Source organism: Drosophila busckii, chromosome 3L (genome assembly GCF_011750605.1).
Source record: "Drosophila busckii strain San Diego stock center, stock number 13000-0081.31 chromosome 3L, ASM1175060v1, whole genome shotgun sequence".
In the NCBI taxonomy this organism is placed as follows: domain Eukaryota; kingdom Metazoa; phylum Arthropoda; class Insecta; order Diptera; family Drosophilidae; genus Drosophila; species Drosophila busckii.
The window spans coordinates 1,077,640-1,096,324 of NC_046606.1; the positions used below are offsets into that span (position 1 = coordinate 1,077,640).

The 18,685-nt window shown below is 42.2% G+C and overlaps 3 protein-coding genes across 4 annotated transcripts in view; 1 reads left to right on the plus strand and 2 right to left on the minus strand.

The window, feature by feature from the left end:
* LOC108601152 (glypican-6) overlaps nucleotides 1-8,531 on the minus strand; it is a 32,253-nt gene extending 23,722 nt beyond the window's left edge. Inside the window, 1 exon segment of the mRNA XM_033293732.1 lies at nucleotides 7,773-8,531. Within this exon segment, the coding sequence (XP_033149623.1) occupies nucleotides 7,773-8,079 (307 nt within the window). The 5' untranslated portion in view covers nucleotides 8,080-8,531.
* A 357-nt stretch (nucleotides 8,532-8,888) lies between these two features.
* On the plus strand, nucleotides 8,889-12,131 carry LOC108600590 (ATP-dependent DNA helicase Q5). Its single transcript, XM_017988282.2, has 5 exons — nucleotides 8,889-9,054; nucleotides 9,111-10,409; nucleotides 10,459-10,904; nucleotides 10,959-11,946; nucleotides 12,005-12,131. Exons 1-5 carry the CDS (start codon nucleotides 8,952-8,954, stop codon nucleotides 12,109-12,111), a joined length of 2,943 nt encoding a protein of 980 aa, XP_017843771.2. The 5' UTR covers nucleotides 8,889-8,951; the 3' UTR covers nucleotides 12,112-12,131.
* LOC108600606 lies at nucleotides 12,045-16,165 on the minus strand. 2 transcript variants are annotated; one of them, XM_017988283.2, is made up of 4 exons: nucleotides 13,470-13,526; nucleotides 13,269-13,375; nucleotides 12,909-13,069; nucleotides 12,045-12,852 (listed from the first exon to the last, which is right to left on the minus strand). In XM_017988283.2, the coding sequence occupies exons 1-4, from the start codon at nucleotides 13,489-13,491 to the stop codon at nucleotides 12,615-12,617; spliced, it is 528 nt and encodes a 175-aa protein (XP_017843772.1). In that variant the 5' UTR covers nucleotides 13,492-13,526; the 3' UTR covers nucleotides 12,045-12,614. The 2 variants fall into 2 exon arrangements, with proteins under 2 accessions (XP_017843772.1, XP_017843773.1); XM_017988284.2 differs by lacking the exon at nucleotides 13,470-13,526 and adding an exon at nucleotides 15,953-16,165 and having other exon boundaries at nucleotides 12,236-12,852.
* Nucleotides 16,166-18,685: the final 2,520 nt, after the last annotated feature.

Consider the following 18,685-nt stretch of genomic DNA (forward strand, 5'->3'; position numbering starts at 1 on the left):
CATAACGGTTTTAATGAAACACATAAATTCGTTTTGGCTCTTTGGCCGTCTTCTTGGGTGAGCAACAATTCAACTCAAGTGCAATCCCAAGCGTTCCGATCGATCGTGAGCGTGAGCAGTTTGCTTAAATAACTTTTCGAGTGGCACACACAGAATGAATAATGAATGAGTATGTGTGTGTGTGTGTTGTTTTCTCTTTGCACTCTTAGCCATTTATTAACTGCAATTTTGTAAGCCATAGTTTTGCATAGCCAAAACGCATCCTTGCACAATTCCACGCTGATGAATGAAATGAAATGAAATGAGTTGCCGACAAAAGTACAGACATAACGTATGTATGTGTGTGTGCGTGTGTGTTAGCCAAGTCCACTCAACTGTAAAACAGGTACAGGCAGACATTAGGCAAGCGCTAGAGCGCAAGCGAGCCAGAGACAGGATATGGACATGCACAGACAGGCACAAAATAAACACACACACACACACAGTGAGAAAGAGACAGCGCTAGTCGGCATTGCACAAAGCAGTCGAGATTTTCTTTTAGGGTTCTTTCATTTGATTTCAATGAACTCGACACACAAAATGTTGCAAGTGCAAAAGACAAAACAAACAGCTGATAAAAAAAAAAACGATACTACTAAGCGTATCTATAAGATACACACAACTCACGAGGATTTGCAGCACAGACAGACAACTTGATACACACATAACGAAACTATTACATTCACTTTTCCCCATCGTCGAGGGTTTCACATTTCACAGCACAGACAGGACAATTTTCAATTTCTATTCCTTGCTTTCCTTTGCTTACAAACTGCTTTATATGTTTGCATTGTAATTGTGGAACCATTTGTCAGCAACTTTTGTATTTGTCTAGCTAATTTCCTTTTTTGAATTGATACGACGCCGGAAAAGTCTCGCTCAACTGACAGTTGCTTTAACTGCTTTGGGTTATGCTTGGCCTTTCGCTTTTGCACTTCATTTAAGTTAGTAGCTGCTTTAAAAAGGGTCGAAGGCAGTCAAAGTGTATGAGAAAGTTGGCTGCATGAAGATTTAGCTGCTTCTATCTAAACATTAAAGAACCCAAGTTCGCTTTATTAGCCTAAATTAAACCTTCGTAAGAGCACAAACTGTTTTAAAGTGTATATCTAAGTTGGCTGCATTCAAGTTTAGCTAGAATCCTTAGTATGCCGTTGCCTTTGGCTTTTGTACTTTATCAAGTTGATTAATTAAAAAAGCACAAGCTGAGACAAAGTGTATAGCAAAGTTGGCTGCATTCAACTTTAGTTGCTCATTAAAGAAGCAACTAAACTGTAGTTTGGTCTTCCCTTACGCCAAGTTCGCTTTATTAGCCTAAATTAAACCTTCGTAAGAGTACAAGCTGCTTTAAAGTGTATAACTAAGTTGGCTGCACTCAGCTTTAGCTGCTTCTATCTAAACATTATGCTGTAGTTTAGTCTTCCCTTACGCCAAGTTCGCTTTATTAGCCAAATTGAACCTTCAAAAAGGGACACAAGCTGCTTTAAAGTGTATATCTAAGTTGGCTGCATTCAACTTTAGCTTGTATACTTAGCATTTAAGTAGTTTGCCTTTGTTGCCTTTGGCTTTTGTACTTTATTAGCCAAGTTGGATCATTAAAAAGGCACAAGTGCGGCCAAAGTGTATACAAAGGTTGGCTGCCTGCTATCTCTTTATCATTTGAAGTAGCAGCCAAACCTGTAGTTTGGCGCTTTCCCTAACGCCGCCTTACCATTAACAAAACCTTGCTCCAGTCGGCTTCATTTTCAAGCTTTAGCTTTAGCTCATCTCGCAGCCAGTTTGGGCAGCGTTGCGTGGGCAGCAGCAGCAGCAAAAATGGAATGAAAAAACTTGTTTGAGCTACCGACAATGCCACCAGCAGCGACTTTAACAAAGGCAATACTATATATAAAAATTTTAATCCGCAGATGACAACATATACCCACAAAATATTAAGCGCCTAATATTTTTTTTTGCCGCTGTCGTGTGGGCTGCTTGTCTTTTAAATTTATAGATACACGAAAAATATTTTTTTATGAAATGTGTCGGCTTGTCAAAATTAGTTTTCAGTAGCTGCTTGGGCCTGGCCATATATATATTTTATAAAAATTAATTTCGTTGTTGCTTCGCTTTATGTGCATTTAATGTGCGTCGTTGTCACTAAAGTTAATAGGCCGTGGCTATTAAACAATTTCAAATGCTTGGGCTCTGGGTGTGCCCCGAAGAAAAGAAACGAATTAAAATCAAATTTATGCGTCTTTTGTATAAGGTCAAGCAGTAGAAACAAATTGTTTTCTTTTATCAGCATTAAATACTTTTGCTCATGCGAGTGAATTGTGAGCAAACAGTTGATGGCAGCAGCTGCTGAGCTAATTGAATGCCATTATTTGCCAGCTTAGGGCCCAAAACAAATGGCCAAGGTTAAGCTGTAGATTTGCATTTGGCTTAGCATAAGCTGTAATGAACTGTAGAGAATTGAAATGAGAGCCTGAGCCGGAGCCTGAGCAGGCAATTGCATTTTATTGTTGCCACTCCAAGTCCATGTCCAAGTACAAGTCCAAGCAGCCACTTGACGACCTTTGATGCCAGTCAGTCAGTCAGTCTTGCCTGCCTGCCGGGATAAAGCGTTGCCTTTTAATGAACATTTAGTTACGCACGTTATGGCTTGAGATACTTTTGCTGCTCTCAGTCTGGCCTCTCTACATTAATTACAGCAGTCGCTCTCAGCTCTCAGCATTCTTGAGCGTTTTTATCAACAAACGCGCCATCAAAGTAGGTGGCGTAAATTAACAAATCTTTCATGTGACCTAATTAAATCAACGCGAGGTCGTTCCAATATATATGCGATTACAGCTTGGCTGAATTTTCAGAGACTTCAGACGTCCAGATGCTGGAGGAGGCTGCAGCACTCAGCACGCTGGCAATTTAACATTCGTCATGCTCACGGGCCAAGCGAAATAACTAAAAAAAACGACAAAGAAGAAGCTGCAAGCAGTAAGAGTGCAGTTGCAAGTAGCTCAGCTAAGCGATACACTTTGCTCAGCAATTCGCTTGTATGCCTAAACTTTGAGGCGTAGAATTTTTGACTTTGAGTTACTCTTTTCTTATTTCTGTATAACCAAAAGTGTGTGCAGTGCTGCCAAGTTGCAAGTAGCTCAACTATGTGATACACTTTGCTCAGCAATTCGCTTGAATATGAACTCAATGAGGCGTGAAATCTTTAACTTTGAGCTGCTCTTTTCTTCTTTTTGAATATCCAAAGTGTGTGGAGGGCTGCAATTTGCATGTAGCTCAACTATGTGATACACTTTGCTCAGCAATTCGTTTGAATATCAATTGAGGCGTGAAAGCTTTGACTTTGAGCTGCTCTTTTCTTATTTCTGCATATTCAAAGTGTGTGCAGTGCTGTCGACTAGGCGCTACACTTTGCTCCGCTTGTACCTCTTGAATTTGCTTTGTTACTTTGACCTCCTCTACTTCTTTCTCTTAGTTAGCAAAGTGTATGAGTTGCAAGCTCATTTAAGTGCCCAAGTGGTGGTCAAAGGCAAAGGCGAAACAAAAGCAGCAGCGGGCAGGCCCAGTCTGAAATTTGTTTGCCGAGAGACTAAGACTGTAACTAAAGTTTAAGTTGCTGTGACCAAGTGGGGGGCACAAGGCTCAAGCGCACTTCAATTGAAAATTGCAGCTGACTGCAGTGCAGACTGCAGCGTTTGCTACTTGCTGCAAAATATAAATAAAAATTTGTCATACTTGGGAGAGCATAAAAAACTGCAAGCAAGATTTATTAGTTGCTGCTTTTGACGCCCTCGGAGTTTCGCAATATCGCATAATTAGCTGACAAGACTGTTAACAAAGTATTTCACAACTCTAACAAAAAATCAAATAAAACAAGAACAAAAGCGTAAAGAGCAGAGCGCGGGGACTATCAAAACAAAAGATGACAACAAAGCGAGACAAGGGGCTGCTGCGAGGTTCTAAGAATGAATCATGCTGAGTAGACGTAGACGCCAGGCCCAGTACCCAGAGCCAGCACCAGGCGAGGAATGAAAACGAGAGCCTGAGAAACTGAAGCTGAGCAACGACTTAATTGCTAAAGAGTCCAGCGAGCGACTTTCGAGTTTTGAGTTTCCAGTTTGGACGGCACAAGTGTCGAAGCCCAAAAATAGTTAACACACAGGTCTAGGGCAAAGTAGTGTCTGCCTATAAAGAATTTACACAGACCAGCGTGGAGAGAGACCAAACTGAATGCTTGTCGGCATATTTCTCAAGGGCCCAACTGTCTGTCGCAGTCTGAGGTACAAAAAAGGTCAAACGTGGCCACTTTTGAGAGAGTGAGAGAGAGAGCAATACTGCTGGTTGGTGTGTGGTCTCTGCGTTGCATGAAATGTAAAAATTGTTGCAGCGGCAGCTCCTTAAACAAGTTCTATGCCCCGCCAAGTTGGAAGCTTGAAAAAATTCCTGCATGCCCCTGTTTAGTTGTAGTCGAAGAGTCGCGCATATAAGGACTTGGAGCTTGGGCTTGTGGCATGCAACGTTGTCTGGTTTGCCCGATTTTGGTGCCTTGCTGCCAATTTGGTCGCAGAGCCTTAACACCTTTGTAACATGCTAACCATACGAGAGTGAGCGAGATAGAGCGAGCGAGCGAGAGAGCGTTGCACATGTTTCATGTTTTATGCGCATAAAATGCATTTTAATTGTTGCATTTGGTAAGCTCGCAAAACATTTTCTCACGCTTGTGAGAATCTTTTTTTGGGCAACACACACAGCATGGCAATTAGCCACGCCCACTGGGCAAAACGGCAGCGGCAGCAGCAGCAGCTCCAAATAACAATTACACTTTACATGTTTATTAATAAGCGCTCAGGCCTAAGGCCTTAGGCCAATGCGTCGGCTACATTTGAGGCAAAGCAAGTGGAACTTATAGATAATTAAGTAGTTAAGACTAGACAGCCCAAGCACCACCCCCCCTCAAAGGGCAGCCAACTGGCAAATGAAGCATTAAAACGTGCAAACAAACAAGCGACAGCAACAACAGTAACTAACATTTAACTAACTAAGCCTAGAATGCCGACTGTGTTGTAATAGTTTGGGGCGTGTTCTGGTGCTATGGGGCGCCCTAGCATTTACATAATGAGCAAGTCGAGAGTTCAAGTTGTGAGAAAACTTAAGCAAAAAAGCTGCCCAAGCACAAAAGCGTGCAACTGCCACAAAGTGCTGCAAGATAAGTGGGGCAAACAGGCTTAGAGTCAAATTATTTGAATTAAATAAATATTTATGCTTTACTTTGACATATAAAAGTTGCAACAAAGTGGCGCAAATAGCAACAAATAAATATTTATACATTTATTTAAGGCAATTCCTTTAACAAATATTTTAACACCGCTAAGTAGCAGCAACAGTTGCAGCTTGTAATTGTTGCAATCTCAGCCACAAAAATGCGGCCATGCCAGCCAACAATGCGCAAAAAAGGGCCAGCTAAAGAGCAAGCGAGACAGATAGAGAGAGCGAGAGCGAGGTTTAGGGCCATTTAGTTTTGGTCGCTGGAAAATGATTAATAGTCGTGCCTGTATGCTTCAGCCCTGGCCCTGGCAACAGCAACAAGCGCACAGCGGATGCAACGCCGCCGCCTAAGTGGAGCAGCAGCAACTTGTGGCAGCAGCAGCAAACAGAAAAATCAGCGGCGCTGTAAATTTCCTTTGGCCACAAAATAAAAAAAAAGAGCACACAACGTTCGAAGTTTTGGACTTTGCCAGTGCCCGAGCAACTGTGAGAATGTTGTATTAACTGCATGTGTGTGTGTGTCTGTGTGAAGATTTCTCTCTTGCTCAGTTCGTTGCTTATTTAAACGATTTAATGTTTTTGGTGAGCTGTTGCTGCTTAAATTGTGCAAACAATTTGAACTAAGTGCCCAGTGCTGTTGCAACATGTTGCATGCCACAGGAAGTGCAGCTTTAATGAAGCGTTTAAGTGCCAGTTGTTGTTGTTGCTTTTGTTATTTTTGGGTAGGTGTCAGAGCTTCCCAGCTGTTGTTGCAGTGGCAAGCAGTGTGGGAATGCGGCTGCCAAGGTAACTTAATAACTTGCCCCAGCAGCAGCAGCAATAAGAAAGCAACCTAAGGTCAGCTATTGCTTGCAACAACATGCGGCATGCAACACCAACGCAAAAGAGCAAAACACATAAATAAAAAGCTGCAAATCAAATTCCACGCAAACCAATGATATACAAACCCAAGCAAGAGCTTGAGGGGGCAGCAAGGGGAGGCACGTACTTCGCCTTGTCCAGTCAGCGAGTTTGGCGCATGCGTCGACTGCTCATCGTCAACGCCTCGCTGCGTCTCTGTCGCACACACACACACACACAGACAGACGGACAGACACAAAGGGTAGACAGATATAAAAAAAAGGGTACCAGTTTCAAGACCAGTCCACAGTCCACACAGTTGCAGCCCCGCGCCGCAGCCGCCACTCAGCGTAGTTCGAGCAAGAAATTCCTTTGGCACAGTGGAAATAAAACGTAGCAACAAAAAATAAAACAAAAATCAAAGAAATCTGTTTTCGGTGCGGCAAAAAAAGAAAAATAAAAATGTTGTCACACCGCTTTATACACACACACACACAAACACACACTGACCAGCAGTCAGTTGTTGTTGTTGTTGGTTTATGTGCCTAGGCCAAGCTCTTGTCGTTTCGTGTTGTTGTTGTTGTTGGTACGTGAGCTCCTTTTGTAGATTCTTTTTAGTTAATTTGTATAAAGCCTGAATTAATCACGCTTAATTGCAATAAGTTTGCCGTGCGCTCTCTTTCGCTCTCGCTCTCTTTACATTTATTTGATTTGTTGTCAGGTAAACTGTTGCAGCCTCTGCCTTTTTGCCTCTTTCCATTCTCCCCCATTCCCTTTTTGTGCGCCCTTTACCTGCTGCGTTGTTTATTTTTGGTTTTCAACGTTGCTTGATTGGTTTTTTCTCTCTCTCTCTCGCTCTCTTTATCTTTTGGGCAAATGCAACGCGCTGCGTTTCGTTCATAATTTCATGGAAATGCAGAGAGTGTGAGAGCGAGAGGAGAGCGAGAGCGGCTGGACAACAGGTAAAGTGCCTGGACTTGATATTAATCAAGGTGTCATTGAAATCGTTTAAATTATGCACTCCCCAGTGCTACAGTTGAGCATTTTTTTTTACTTTTTACTTTTGTCGGCATTTTTGTGAACCTTGCTTTGTCCCTTTGGCTCTTTGCTTAACTGCTTTTTGGTGAGATAAGTTATCCAAAAACTATGTAGATTGTTGCAAGATGAAATTTATGCGCTCGCTCGCTCTCACTCACTCTCTCACACTCTGTTCTGTTCTGCTCTTTGCTGTTGCGTGAGTCATAAATTTTTATTGATGCTCTGCTTCTTTCACTCTTTCTACCTGCTGCTGTTGCCGCTGCTGCTGCTGCCGCTGCTGATAAGCGCCAGCGTTTAGATAAAGCTCTCGGTAATGGTATCGATGCCAATTGCTCAACCTCCCAGGCTGAAGCTGAGCATAGTTCTGTGCCTGATAAGCATATTGACGTAGACCGGCTGGTGCCCTAATTAACATTATAGAGTTCTTGATAATTAAACAAAGTCCTAACACAATAAAATTTATTATATTTTATATTTATTTTATGCAATTAACAGCAAAAGAGTTTTCGTAACATTTCAGTATCATCATTTACATTATTATTATTTACATTACATTATTCTGTTGCATTCGCCTTGGGGCTCTTTTTAATTCTACTCACCATTGCTGGGCTTTTGTGGTATCTCATTGGCAACGATGCCGCGTGCTTGGAAGATGTGCGAGACGGCGCTGCAGTTGGGCACGAACTGATCGAGTATTGAGGAGGAGGAGCCACCGCCAATCAGATTGGCGCCGGGCACTGGTCCAGGTGCAGCCAGGGCAGCCGTCTGGGCAGCCGCAATTGCTGGCGTGCCGCTCTCTTCAGCTTGCGCCGCTCCAGAAGACAACAACAGCAACAACAGTAGACTGTTAAATATCACATTTGTTGTTGTTGCTCTGCAGCGCCAACTAAACCTTAAAGCCGGCATGTTCACTGTTTATTTGTTGTTGTTTTGGTTATTAATATTTTGTTATTAAATGCACTTATACAAAGACAGAAACACGCGCGCCGCTTCTTTGTTGTTTTCCTTATTTTTTGCTTTGCGTGTTACTTCGGTAAATCTTTCTTTTATTTTGGCGACGCACACTCACACACGCACTAAAACTCACACATTACGTTGTTGTTGCCGGCATTTCGCTACTTTGCTGTTGTCGTAGTTGTTGTTGTTGTTGTTATTGCTGCATATGCCGGTTGCAATTGCTGCTCTTTGGTTTAATTTACAATTAATTTTACTTTACTTGCAGCAGCAACAGTTGTTAAGCCCGCAACGGGGCATTTGCATTTAACTCGCGCTGTTTTTGTATAATCCTATATGTTTGCGTAAGTTTTGAAATGAAATGTTTGAAACAAACCCGCACAAAATTTCGACGCACCTTTCACTTCGACAGCAGTTTCAACAATGACTGTAAATTTTAATATAATGTCATGTTAAAACTACAGCGCCAACAGCAACATATGTTAACGTGCTGTCAAGCAACAGCGAACATAACATTGCTATGTCGAACATGTTCGACTCAATTGTGCAACTCGCGTGCGAGCATTGCAGCAACACTGTTAGAGCGAGCGATCCGATGCTCGTATCGCTGCTCGATATTGGCCGATCAACAGTTTTTGAGCAATCAGCTGGAAGTAATGCGGGATGACATGTGCTAATGCAGCGCGCTTCGACATTAATTGGCGGCAAAAGTTAGTAAAGTTAGCAGCGCCAGTCGCGTGTTCTGTGTTGTTTTGTGTTATTGTTTTTTTTTTTTTGCAAACTCTGTGTCATTTAATTTATAATGTGTGTATTTATTTAAGCAGATGGCAGCTGAAAGTGATATATATGCGGCTCTGAAGCAACACTTTGGCCACAAGTGTTTCAAGTCGGAGCTGCAAGAGAAGGCCATAAAATGTGCAGTAAAAAGTAAGTAAGCAACAAAATGAAATACGAATTTTAGTAGCACGCAGTGTTTTTTACAGAAAAGCAGGATGTGTATGTATGCATGCCCACGGGCTCGGGCAAATCCTTGTGCTTTCAGCTGCCAGGACTCATGTGCGAAAATAAGCTGACGGTTGTATTTTCACCATTATTGGCGCTCATCAAAGATCAGATTGATCATCTGGCGAAGCTAAAGGTGCAGGCAGATTCACTCAACTCGAAGATGAGCACAAAGGAGCGTGAGCGTGTCATCATGGATCTGCGTGCGGTGAGGACAAACATGAAATTTTTATACATCACACCAGAGCAGGCGGCCACAAAGTTTTGCCAGGAGCTGCTGCATTCGCTTTACAAGAACAGAAAGCTCGCGTATTTTGCAGTGGATGAGGCGCATTGTGTGTCCCAGTGGGGACATGACTTTCGTCCCGATTATCTCAAGCTAGGCGAGCTGCGTGCCAAGTATCCAGATGTGGTGTGGCTAGCATTAACAGCTACAGCCTCGAAGGAGGTGCGCGACGATATTTATAAGCAGCTGAAGCTACAAAAGCCTGTGGCGCAGTATAGCACGCCCAGCTTTCGTTCGAATCTCTACTATGATATTGTCTACAAGAACTCCATAGAGGATGACTTTCAACATTTGGCAGACTTTGCGCAGCACTGTCTGGGCGATGAGGAGGAATTCAAGGCAATGCCCAAACCAAAACGTGGCTGTGGCATCATCTACTGCCGCACGCGTGATCAAGTGGAGCGTGTGGCAGTGGGCGTATCCAAGCAAGGCGTGGGCGCAGTTGCTTACCATGCTGGGCTCAAGACCAGCGAGCGCACTGAGGTGCAGGAGGCTTGGATGCGTGGTGACAAGCCCATTATATGCGCCACAAATAGTTTTGGCATGGGCGTGGACAAGCCCAGCGTGCGTTTTGTCATACACTGGGATGTGCCACAAAATGTGGCAGCCTACTATCAAGAATCCGGACGCGCTGGACGCGATGGTCAACAATCCTATTGCAGACTCTACTACGGACGCGAGGACGTTAAGTCCATAAGATTTCTGCTGCAAAATGATGCGCAACGTGCGCGTGGTCGAGGCGATCGGGAGCTATTAACAGAGCGCGCCTGCAAGCAATTTGAACGCATTGTGGAGTTTTGTGAGCAGACGCGCTGTCGGCACAAACTCTTTGCTGACTACTTTGGTGATCCACCGCCCGACTGTCAGGCTCAATGTGATGTCTGCAAGCGTCCCAAGCAGGCAGAGAAGGCGCTCGAAATGTTTCAACGGCTGTGTATGGATGCGCAGTTCAAATCGCACATTTCTCTGCAAGATAGCGCTGATCTTTATGAGGGTACGTAATCCATTTAGGCTCCTATGCTTAACTAATTTGTTTCTCTTAGGTGGTCGCGCTGGCAGCAAACGCACAGCTCAAGAATATGCCAATGAGGACTCCGACAGCGAGGGCAGTCAAAGTCATGCCGTTCTAGCCAAGCGTGCCAAGAAGGAAACCGAAAGTTTCATACGCGAGCAGTTTAAGCTGCGCAAGCAAATCAGCGCTGCTCGTCAGCTGGAACAGGAGACCAGCACTCAGATCGCGCGCGTGCGTCAGGCAAACTCCACAGACACCAAAGTCTCTGGTCTGCAGCATACACAGCGAGAAAAGTACTTGGATGCTTTGATAGATGCGCTCAAAACGAATGTGGATAAGTGCTCAGTGGACAAGGAACAACAACCAAAGAGCGCGCTTAGGCATAACGACTATGAAGCCATGGCCGTGGAGCTGGAGTATGAAGTCTTCAAGCAGCAGCGTGTGGCCAACATGTACAGACATGCGCTGGCTAAGCAGGTGCGTCTCTAATTGAAATAATATAGCTGTTTATAATTAAACATTGTCTTTTAGCTTGCTGCCATTAGGCAGTTGACTGGCAAGCTTACATTGCTGCCTATGATAACAGACTATGTGCCGCGACCAGAGACTAGCGCCAAAGGTGTTTGGACAGGCGGCAGTGTGGCCTACTTTGAGCGCAAGCTAAAGGAGCTGGAGGAAAATAAGCCGCAGTCGCTTAAGGAAACACCCAAAGCGCTGCGAGAACGCAAAGGCTTCAAGCAAGAGCAAAGCAAACAAACGTCCATTGCCAGCTACTTTAGCAAAGTGCAGGTGAAGCAAGAAGAGCTGGAGGAGCAAGCAGAGGCTAGTTTAGAGATCGAAACAGAACCAGCTGAGACGACGCCTGAGGGAGAACCTGAGCCTGAGCATGAGCCAGAGGCAGCGATAAAAGAAGAGCAGCTAACGCCTAAAGAGGAACCCACAGATTTGGAGCAAGAGAAAGCGACACCACTGGAGCTCGAAGTAGGCGATAAGAAATATAAACTCATGTCCAATGACGACGGCAGCTTTGATATGCATCGAAAGTCGCGAGTATCGCATCAGCAAAGGCAGGAAAAGCAGAGACCAAAGGAAGTTAGAACACCAACAGACAAAATTATGTTTGCTGAGCAAAGTGAAGCAGCTATAAAGGAAGAGAAAGAAGAGAACTCAGTGAGCTTTGCAACGGCGCTGGAAATGTTCAAGGAGCAGCAACCTCAGCTGAGTGATGAGAAGCAAACTGAAACGAAAGACAAAGCAAATTCATTTGGTTTTACCACAGCGCGTGAGCTGTTGGAGCAAAAGCAAAGCAAGCCAGAGCAATTGCCAACGAAAACGAAAGAGAGCAAGGACAGCAAGGAGCGCAGACCAGCGAAGCCAAAAATCAGTCAACAAAAGCAAGATGTGAGCAAAGTCGTTGTGGAGTGGCTGAATCCGTATTACAAACGCAAAATTGCCAACAAGGAAGCGTTCAAAGCGCTGGCCAAGTTGCTGACGCAGCGCGTCATCGATGGCAGTTTGGGTGAGTCCACAGGATAATAATTTAAAAGCTTTTAAACCAGCTTGCTCTTTTCTTATAGCAAGTGGCGACAAATGCAAACACTACATCAAGCAAACATTTCACAGTCTCAAAATGATTGAGAACGATGAGGACATTAAGAAATACTTTACAATTGCTATTAAATAAGCAAGCGAGTACCTACTACTACATATGTTTACAGTTACATTAAAGGCTAGCCTTAACTTACTGTAACACAGACTTGTCGCCAAATCGTGTTGCCATATTCTCACTTTTAACTTGGATAAAAATTTATTTTGATTTCGTTTTGCGTTACAAAAAATGTTCAGTGTAAAAACTTATGTTTAGTTGGATTAGTTTATAAAAAAACATACGTGTCTCACATAATATTTATGCTTAGCCTAACAAAACAAGGACTGTAAGCGACTTTTTCCATATGTAGTAGATGAGCGAGCATCTATAACATTTGATTTTTGTACATGGTTCAATTCAATGATGGCAATTATGATCTGGATTTGATGTGTATCGATATCGATGTGTGTGTGTGTGCTTGCTGAACAATTTGTTACAATTAGCAGTGGGTGGTGCTGGTGGGTGGGGTGGTGCTTATGACTACAAACTGTAAATATTACAGTCGTCTAGGCCAGCAACTGGAACAGGCCGCGTCCATGTCATTCCAGATCGCCGTGCACGCCAAAGCGAATGGTGAGTAGCACATCCAGCAGATAGATCAAGGCAGTAACCAAGGAAATGGCAGCAGTGGCCATAACCAAATCCAATCGATGCATATTCGGATGCCAGTAGTTGCGATCCTTGGTGGAGCTCCAATCGCGGAACAGCAAAGCGCACACAGCCACAAACAAAATGAAGCCAATGAGCGCCCAGAGCGTGGCAGTGCGCCAGGGAGTGCTGCAAGTGAAATTAAATTAAATAATGTGAATTTTTACTAAAACTTTGTTACTTACAGATCGCCAAAGAGCGCCATGATCAAATAGATGGCAGTGTAGATGATCAGAGCGCCAAAGGTAACATAGCTGAGTGCCATAACCCGCGGCGAGATGAACACGCGCAGGTGCGAATTGGTAGCAGGATCATCGATAAGTCCCAGGCAACAAATCAGCAGACACTGTGCAAATAAGTGAGTGTGAATTAAATTTAAATATTAATAGAGTGAGTCAAACAAATATTGAAAGAGGAATCTTCACTGCGATTGCTTCACATGCAATTAGCAACAGTCAACAATTGTTATTACATTGCCATAAACTAATTTAAATGCAGTAAAGTCAACAGCTGTTGCCTTACTAACTACGCAGTTTGCTACTCACCAGTTCGACTATTTTAATAGAAATAATGGTGTAGGTTGCCTTTTTGTTGCCACTTGTTGTGGCAAACGAATTATCATCAGCCGGCGACATTTCGACGCGTGAGATTTCTGTAAAAGTAACAATAAGTTAATAACAGATAAATTAGTAAGCTAGACAATTAAGCAGTAATTTGTTGTCCCAATTCTGGAGCAGCATAAGTACCTATGGAACGCAAGTAACTCATGGTAACTTTTAGAGCTGAGCCTACAATATAGAAATAGATCTTGACATATGTTTTTTCAGTCTATGTTTGGAGCTGTGTTATTTGTTATGCTCATCAAGTGCAGTGTAGCGTGTAAAATTCTTGTGGAATGTGTGTCAATTGAAGGTCTGTCTGTCTGTTTGTCTGTCTGACTCCCACATAACTTTCAAATGAAGCAGCTGCTAAATTGATTCGCAATATGCGCTTAACTAAGGGTTAGAGCTAATGATGTCATGTGAGCTTAAATTCTTTATTGTAATATCATTTGCAATGTGTTAACAATGACAGTTCAGTGCATAAATAATGCGACACCCGTATTGTTTCACTTTGCTATTGTTTGTTGTATTTGCTTAATGCTTCAGTTATTTGGGCATTTATTCATGCGCCATTGGGCGAGTCGCTTTGATTAAGGCTAATTGCATTACAGCTAAAGAAATAAACATAAATTGCAGCAGGCACGTACTGGGAATGGGGTGGGGGTATGTATAGTTAACCTACGTAACCTCCAATGTCGCCATAATGGAGTCTACCCAAGCAATTAAAGTGCAAGCTTGGAAAGTCCAGAACTCTAATTAAAAAACAACAGTCAGTCCCCCCACTTAGAACTTTCGTAGTAAACAAAGTGTAGAAGTGAGAGCGTGAGTTAGCTTTTGTTTTTTGTTATTAACACTAACTTGGTGGTAGTATTAAATATTATAGTGTCTAGGGTCTGGAACTAGCAAAAGGTGGTGCGTAGCTATTGCGTGTTAACTTCTATAATTTTGGTAGATTTCTTAACTCAAGTGTAGCCAACAAGCCACGAACCTTAAGCAATTTTCATGTAGCTGTTAAACAATTGCGCACGATTTGAATATATTTTCTATTTTATATTTTTGTGTGAGCTAAACAATTTTAGAAGAAAGCCTATAAAAAGCTGCCAAAACAACCACAAAAAATAAATGTAAACAAACAGCTTGACCAGTTTAACGGGTTTTGAGCGCATTACGAGAGAGCGAGAGAGAGAGAGAGCGGCGGCGGCCACACCTGCGCGTCTGTTCTCTCGCTCTCTTGGCAGTAGGCACAATATTTTGACCGAAAGTGTGCTTTAACCTCGTTTCGCTTTCGGTGGGCGGCAGGGATCTGTGTGCAGGCCACAGAGTTGAATTAGTTGCAGCCCTATAAACTGGTCTCTCAACTGTTTGTTGGTCTCCGTATTGGGTCAACGACTTGCCAGTTATGTATGCTGATGTTTTTGTTCCCCTTCGTTTTGTTTTGATCGCGCATTCTTAAACAACATGTAGTTTGTTTTTATAGTAGTAGTAGTAGTAGTAGTAGCTGTGACTTGTGTGTGTCATTAATTAAAGCATTGATTAAAGCTGATTTGCAATTTCCTTTAGAGCCAATCGTGGCTAGCAGCAGCAGCAGCTTTGAAAAATTGTAACAAAACCCGTTTAACAACGTCATAACGCCTCCATAGCCACCCCCGCCCTCTCCCCGCCACTCTGCATTGATATGCATGCAACACACTGGCAACTGGCAAACTGGTAAAGCAAACTGGCTAAGGGGGTTACGACGTGGCGCTGGCGTCGGCGTTGGCTTAGGGCGCCTACTGTACTTTGCTTGCTTTCTTATTTGTTTGCAGTTTGGCTGGCCTGTCGTCCCCTTTATTTTATATATGTGTATGTGTGTGTGGGGTGTGTTTGTTATTGCGATTTCCTAGCCTGACCTCATTTGCACCCACACCCTGAAATTCACCCACGTACAGACGCGAACGGACGAGCGTTTGACGCTTTGTTTTAAACATTGGCCAGTCAGGCAATTTGATATGGGCAATAACAGGTGGTGGGCTGGGGTTTGGCATAGGGGTGAACTGGTTGCCTAGGCAGTTCCAAAGGGGCGGCAACTCGTTTGGCGAATTCAATGCCAAAGCAATTGCAAAGCCCTCCAAGGTCAGTGTCGTTGGCTATATAAAGTGTTAACTTGTCAAGCTAAAACAATACAACAAAATATAAAATACTGCTAAAATACCAAAGGTTCGGTTCAGCTTAATTTAACTCTCTAACTTATTGCTGAGTAATACTCCCAAGCCATGTGAATTTGTTAAACAAACAAATTTGTTATTGAAATAGTGCTGAATCGGCTACGCTCTTCTTCTCCATCCACATCAACATGATCATCATCATCATTATCTCGCAATTAGTTATATATTTTCGGGTGGGGCTCTACCAGAGACGCTCTCAGCGCAACCGCAACTATTGCTATTCGAATTCGAGAGCGCCGCCGATCTCTAAAGTTTGACAAAAGTGTGTGTTGGTTTTTTTTTATTTGTTGTCTTTGCGTTTTAGGTACATTGCATTTGAGTTAGTTTTTCTTTTCTTACATATACATCTACATATATGTAAGCTTGAGAACTGGTTTTTAGTTGTGTGCTGTATTACAACATGGTTTAGATTTTCTTGCGTACATTTTTGTTTTAGTAATACTTATTAGATGTGCAGAAAGTGCAGCCAATTTGTTGTTAGCTTCTAGTATTATTTACACTTCACACACAACACACGCACAGACACGTTAACAACAATATGAATTTCGAGGCGCGCAAAACAAATGTTTTGAGTTAAATTTTCTGTGCGCTCAAAACCTTTTCGAACTGAAACCGACAACACGCCAACGTCAACTGTGTAACCAACAGCTTTAAATTTCCGCGCCGCGCTGTGTTTATTCCAACAAGTTTCCCACCACTTGGCTTACATTAGTTGGAATTTATAAGAGCGAACAGAGCAGCTAGAAACATGCAAGTGTGCAAGCGAGGCGCAAATAACGTAACTCTTATAAAAGCGTAGGGGAAAGTCATTGGAAACTGATCAGCTAGCTCACTGGAAACTGAGCTGCTCACTAAGCAAGCAGTGAGCATTGGAAACCAATTCAAATTCCAACTGTTAACCGTTTGGCAGCCACTGCGCGTAGTTTTACAATCACTGCTCAATTTGAAATACTGCAATGACCACTTGCAAAGTTTTAGTACAGAAATATTAAATAATAACCTTTTTTCTTCTTCTATTCTAGGCCTTAGGCGCTAGAACGCAGAATCTACGAATCTAAAATGAAAAATTAGCATTACGGATCGAAGAACGGATCATATTTGATAAACTTTGACTGAGGGATCGACATCACAGAAACGTCTACAGATAACAGCATAGACGCATAGCTGCTGCTCCGCTGAAATTTAATTATGTCTGGAATTATCCATCCAACAGAACGGAAATATGCAGCCACAGACGAAAATATGCTTACACGTGCTCAATTGTATTTATTTTTATTAATTTTACTGTAAAATATTCCAAATTGTGTAAAAAAAATATAAATAAAAAGTTTTCTGTTGAAAATTCAAATTTACCGCCCAACGGGTATTTTAATTTGAAAATTCAAATTTGGCGCCAAGCAGCGTGACCAATTGAGCACATACTCAAACCTAAATTACAACTCTGCACGCAGGGTTGCATTCGGTTGGTGTGGCGGCTAGGTCTGGTTCGTGTCGCGGCTAAAAATTTTAGTGCAGCCACCTTCTGCTGACTTCTGTTCGCCTGGTACATCAGAAAATTTACTCTATGGGAGATGCGATTTGCAGCGATTGCAAAATTACAACAACAAACAGAACGACAAACAAATGACAACAACAACATGGAAAATAACAGCCTGCTTGAAAAATGGCCATAACTTGGTCAAATGTGGTCAGATTTGGACGCGCTTTTGATAGTTGAAAGTCCTTTGACTAGAGCATCATTTGACATCATCCTGATCCTGATCCTGCAAAGGACCTTCGAGATATTGCAATTGTAAATTGCTATGCGCATCTGGCCTTAACAGAGCAATTCCTGCATAGGAAAATTGGCAAGTATTATCAGGCCATATCCTGCCGCATTTGAAAAATTTTTTGGTTTGCGCAACCACAGGGACAAACTTCTTTCGTTCCTGCCATGCAAAAAATATGGAGGCCATCTAATTGTCCATTAACTTAGAAATTTTTCATATCCAGGTCCCAAGGAACTTGCCAAAAACACAAAATGGTCATTATATCCGGAACTACAAGGACGATACGGATGTCCTTTGGTCAGTTGATAGTCCCTTTGAAGCAACATCGCTTGGCACTAATTTCGTCCTGAGCCTGTAAGGGATACGGGAGATATAGCGTATTTTCTGTATACGAAAATAGCTGTTTTTCTCGACTCCTGTAAGGACTTTCGTCCTTTGAGTTATATATTCTGAAAGGTCTCACTGAGCCCTACTTTTATGCCACAGGACATCCTTGTAGTCCTTGTAGTTTCTGAGAAAAAGGACAATTTGTGTTTTTTGGCCAATTTTTGCGACTGACCCCCCATGAATTTTTTTCAAAATATTTTTTGTCCAATTTTGAAAATCCTTAAATGCAGATCGATAGATTTAAGTCCCAGAAGTACGAAAGTGCATGCCCTTTTGGAATTGGAAGGATATTTAAGGAGCAGGAGCTTAAAATAAGTAATTTGATGCAAAATATATTTGGTCATAGTTCTGCAGCCACAAGTGCGATTTAAATGTCTTTTGGCCAGGTGATAGTCCTTGCTACGATGTTTCTTTTGGGTCAGTTTGGTGTTGATCCTTCAAAGGACATTTGACTTTGTGGCACATTTTTTTACCAAAATAATTGCTTATATATCGCAATCTGTAAGGACTTTTATCCTTTTTGTTACCAAATCTTACCACAGCAAGGACTACTAAATGTCAGCTGCGAAATAAATAGAAAATAAGCTATAGCTAGGAAAAAAAAGGATTACAAAACACAGTTTAAAGCATGGCTTTATTGTTCTTCAATATGGGTTTTTAACTCTTGATTTTCAATTCTTTTTTCTCTTTAGTTAACAAAAAATATACACAGATAAAAAAACGTTAGCAAGTCGAAAAAAACTTGAATAAATACGTACATAAAATTATTAACTGTACAGAGGATTAAAAAGATAGTTGTCTTTTTGCTTTTAGTTATTTGTAAATCGTTTGAACAACAAAACTTAAACACAGTCTTTCCGTTTACACGCCACAAATATAATTGTCGCTACTTATGTCTAAGAAACTAACTAAAACAACATGTAGAAACGCTTACAGATTACAATTACAAATATCAAATATCAAACTTGATGCTACTTTTAATTAGTTTAGTTTTATATTT

Coding starts and splice junctions, on each gene's coding strand:
- LOC108600590 (XM_017988282.2), top strand. CDS start 8,952: ATGGCAGCTGAAAGTGATATATATGCGGCTCTGAAGCAACACTTTGGC. Junction 9,055..9,110: donor CATAAAATGTGCAGTAAAAA/GTAAGTAAGCAA, acceptor TGTTTTTTACAG/AAAAGCAGGATGTGTATGTA. Junction 10,905..10,958: donor GACATGCGCTGGCTAAGCAG/GTGCGTCTCTAA, acceptor ATTGTCTTTTAG/CTTGCTGCCATTAGGCAGTT.
- LOC108600606 (XM_017988283.2), bottom strand. CDS start 13,491: ATGAGTTACTTGCGTTCCATAG. Junction 13,070..13,268: donor CTATTAAAATAGTCGAACTG/GTGAGTAGCAAA, acceptor TTATTTGCACAG/TGTCTGCTGATTTGTTGCCT. Junction 12,853..12,908: donor ATGGCGCTCTTTGGCGATCT/GTAAGTAACAAA, acceptor TTTCACTTGCAG/CACTCCCTGGCGCACTGCCA.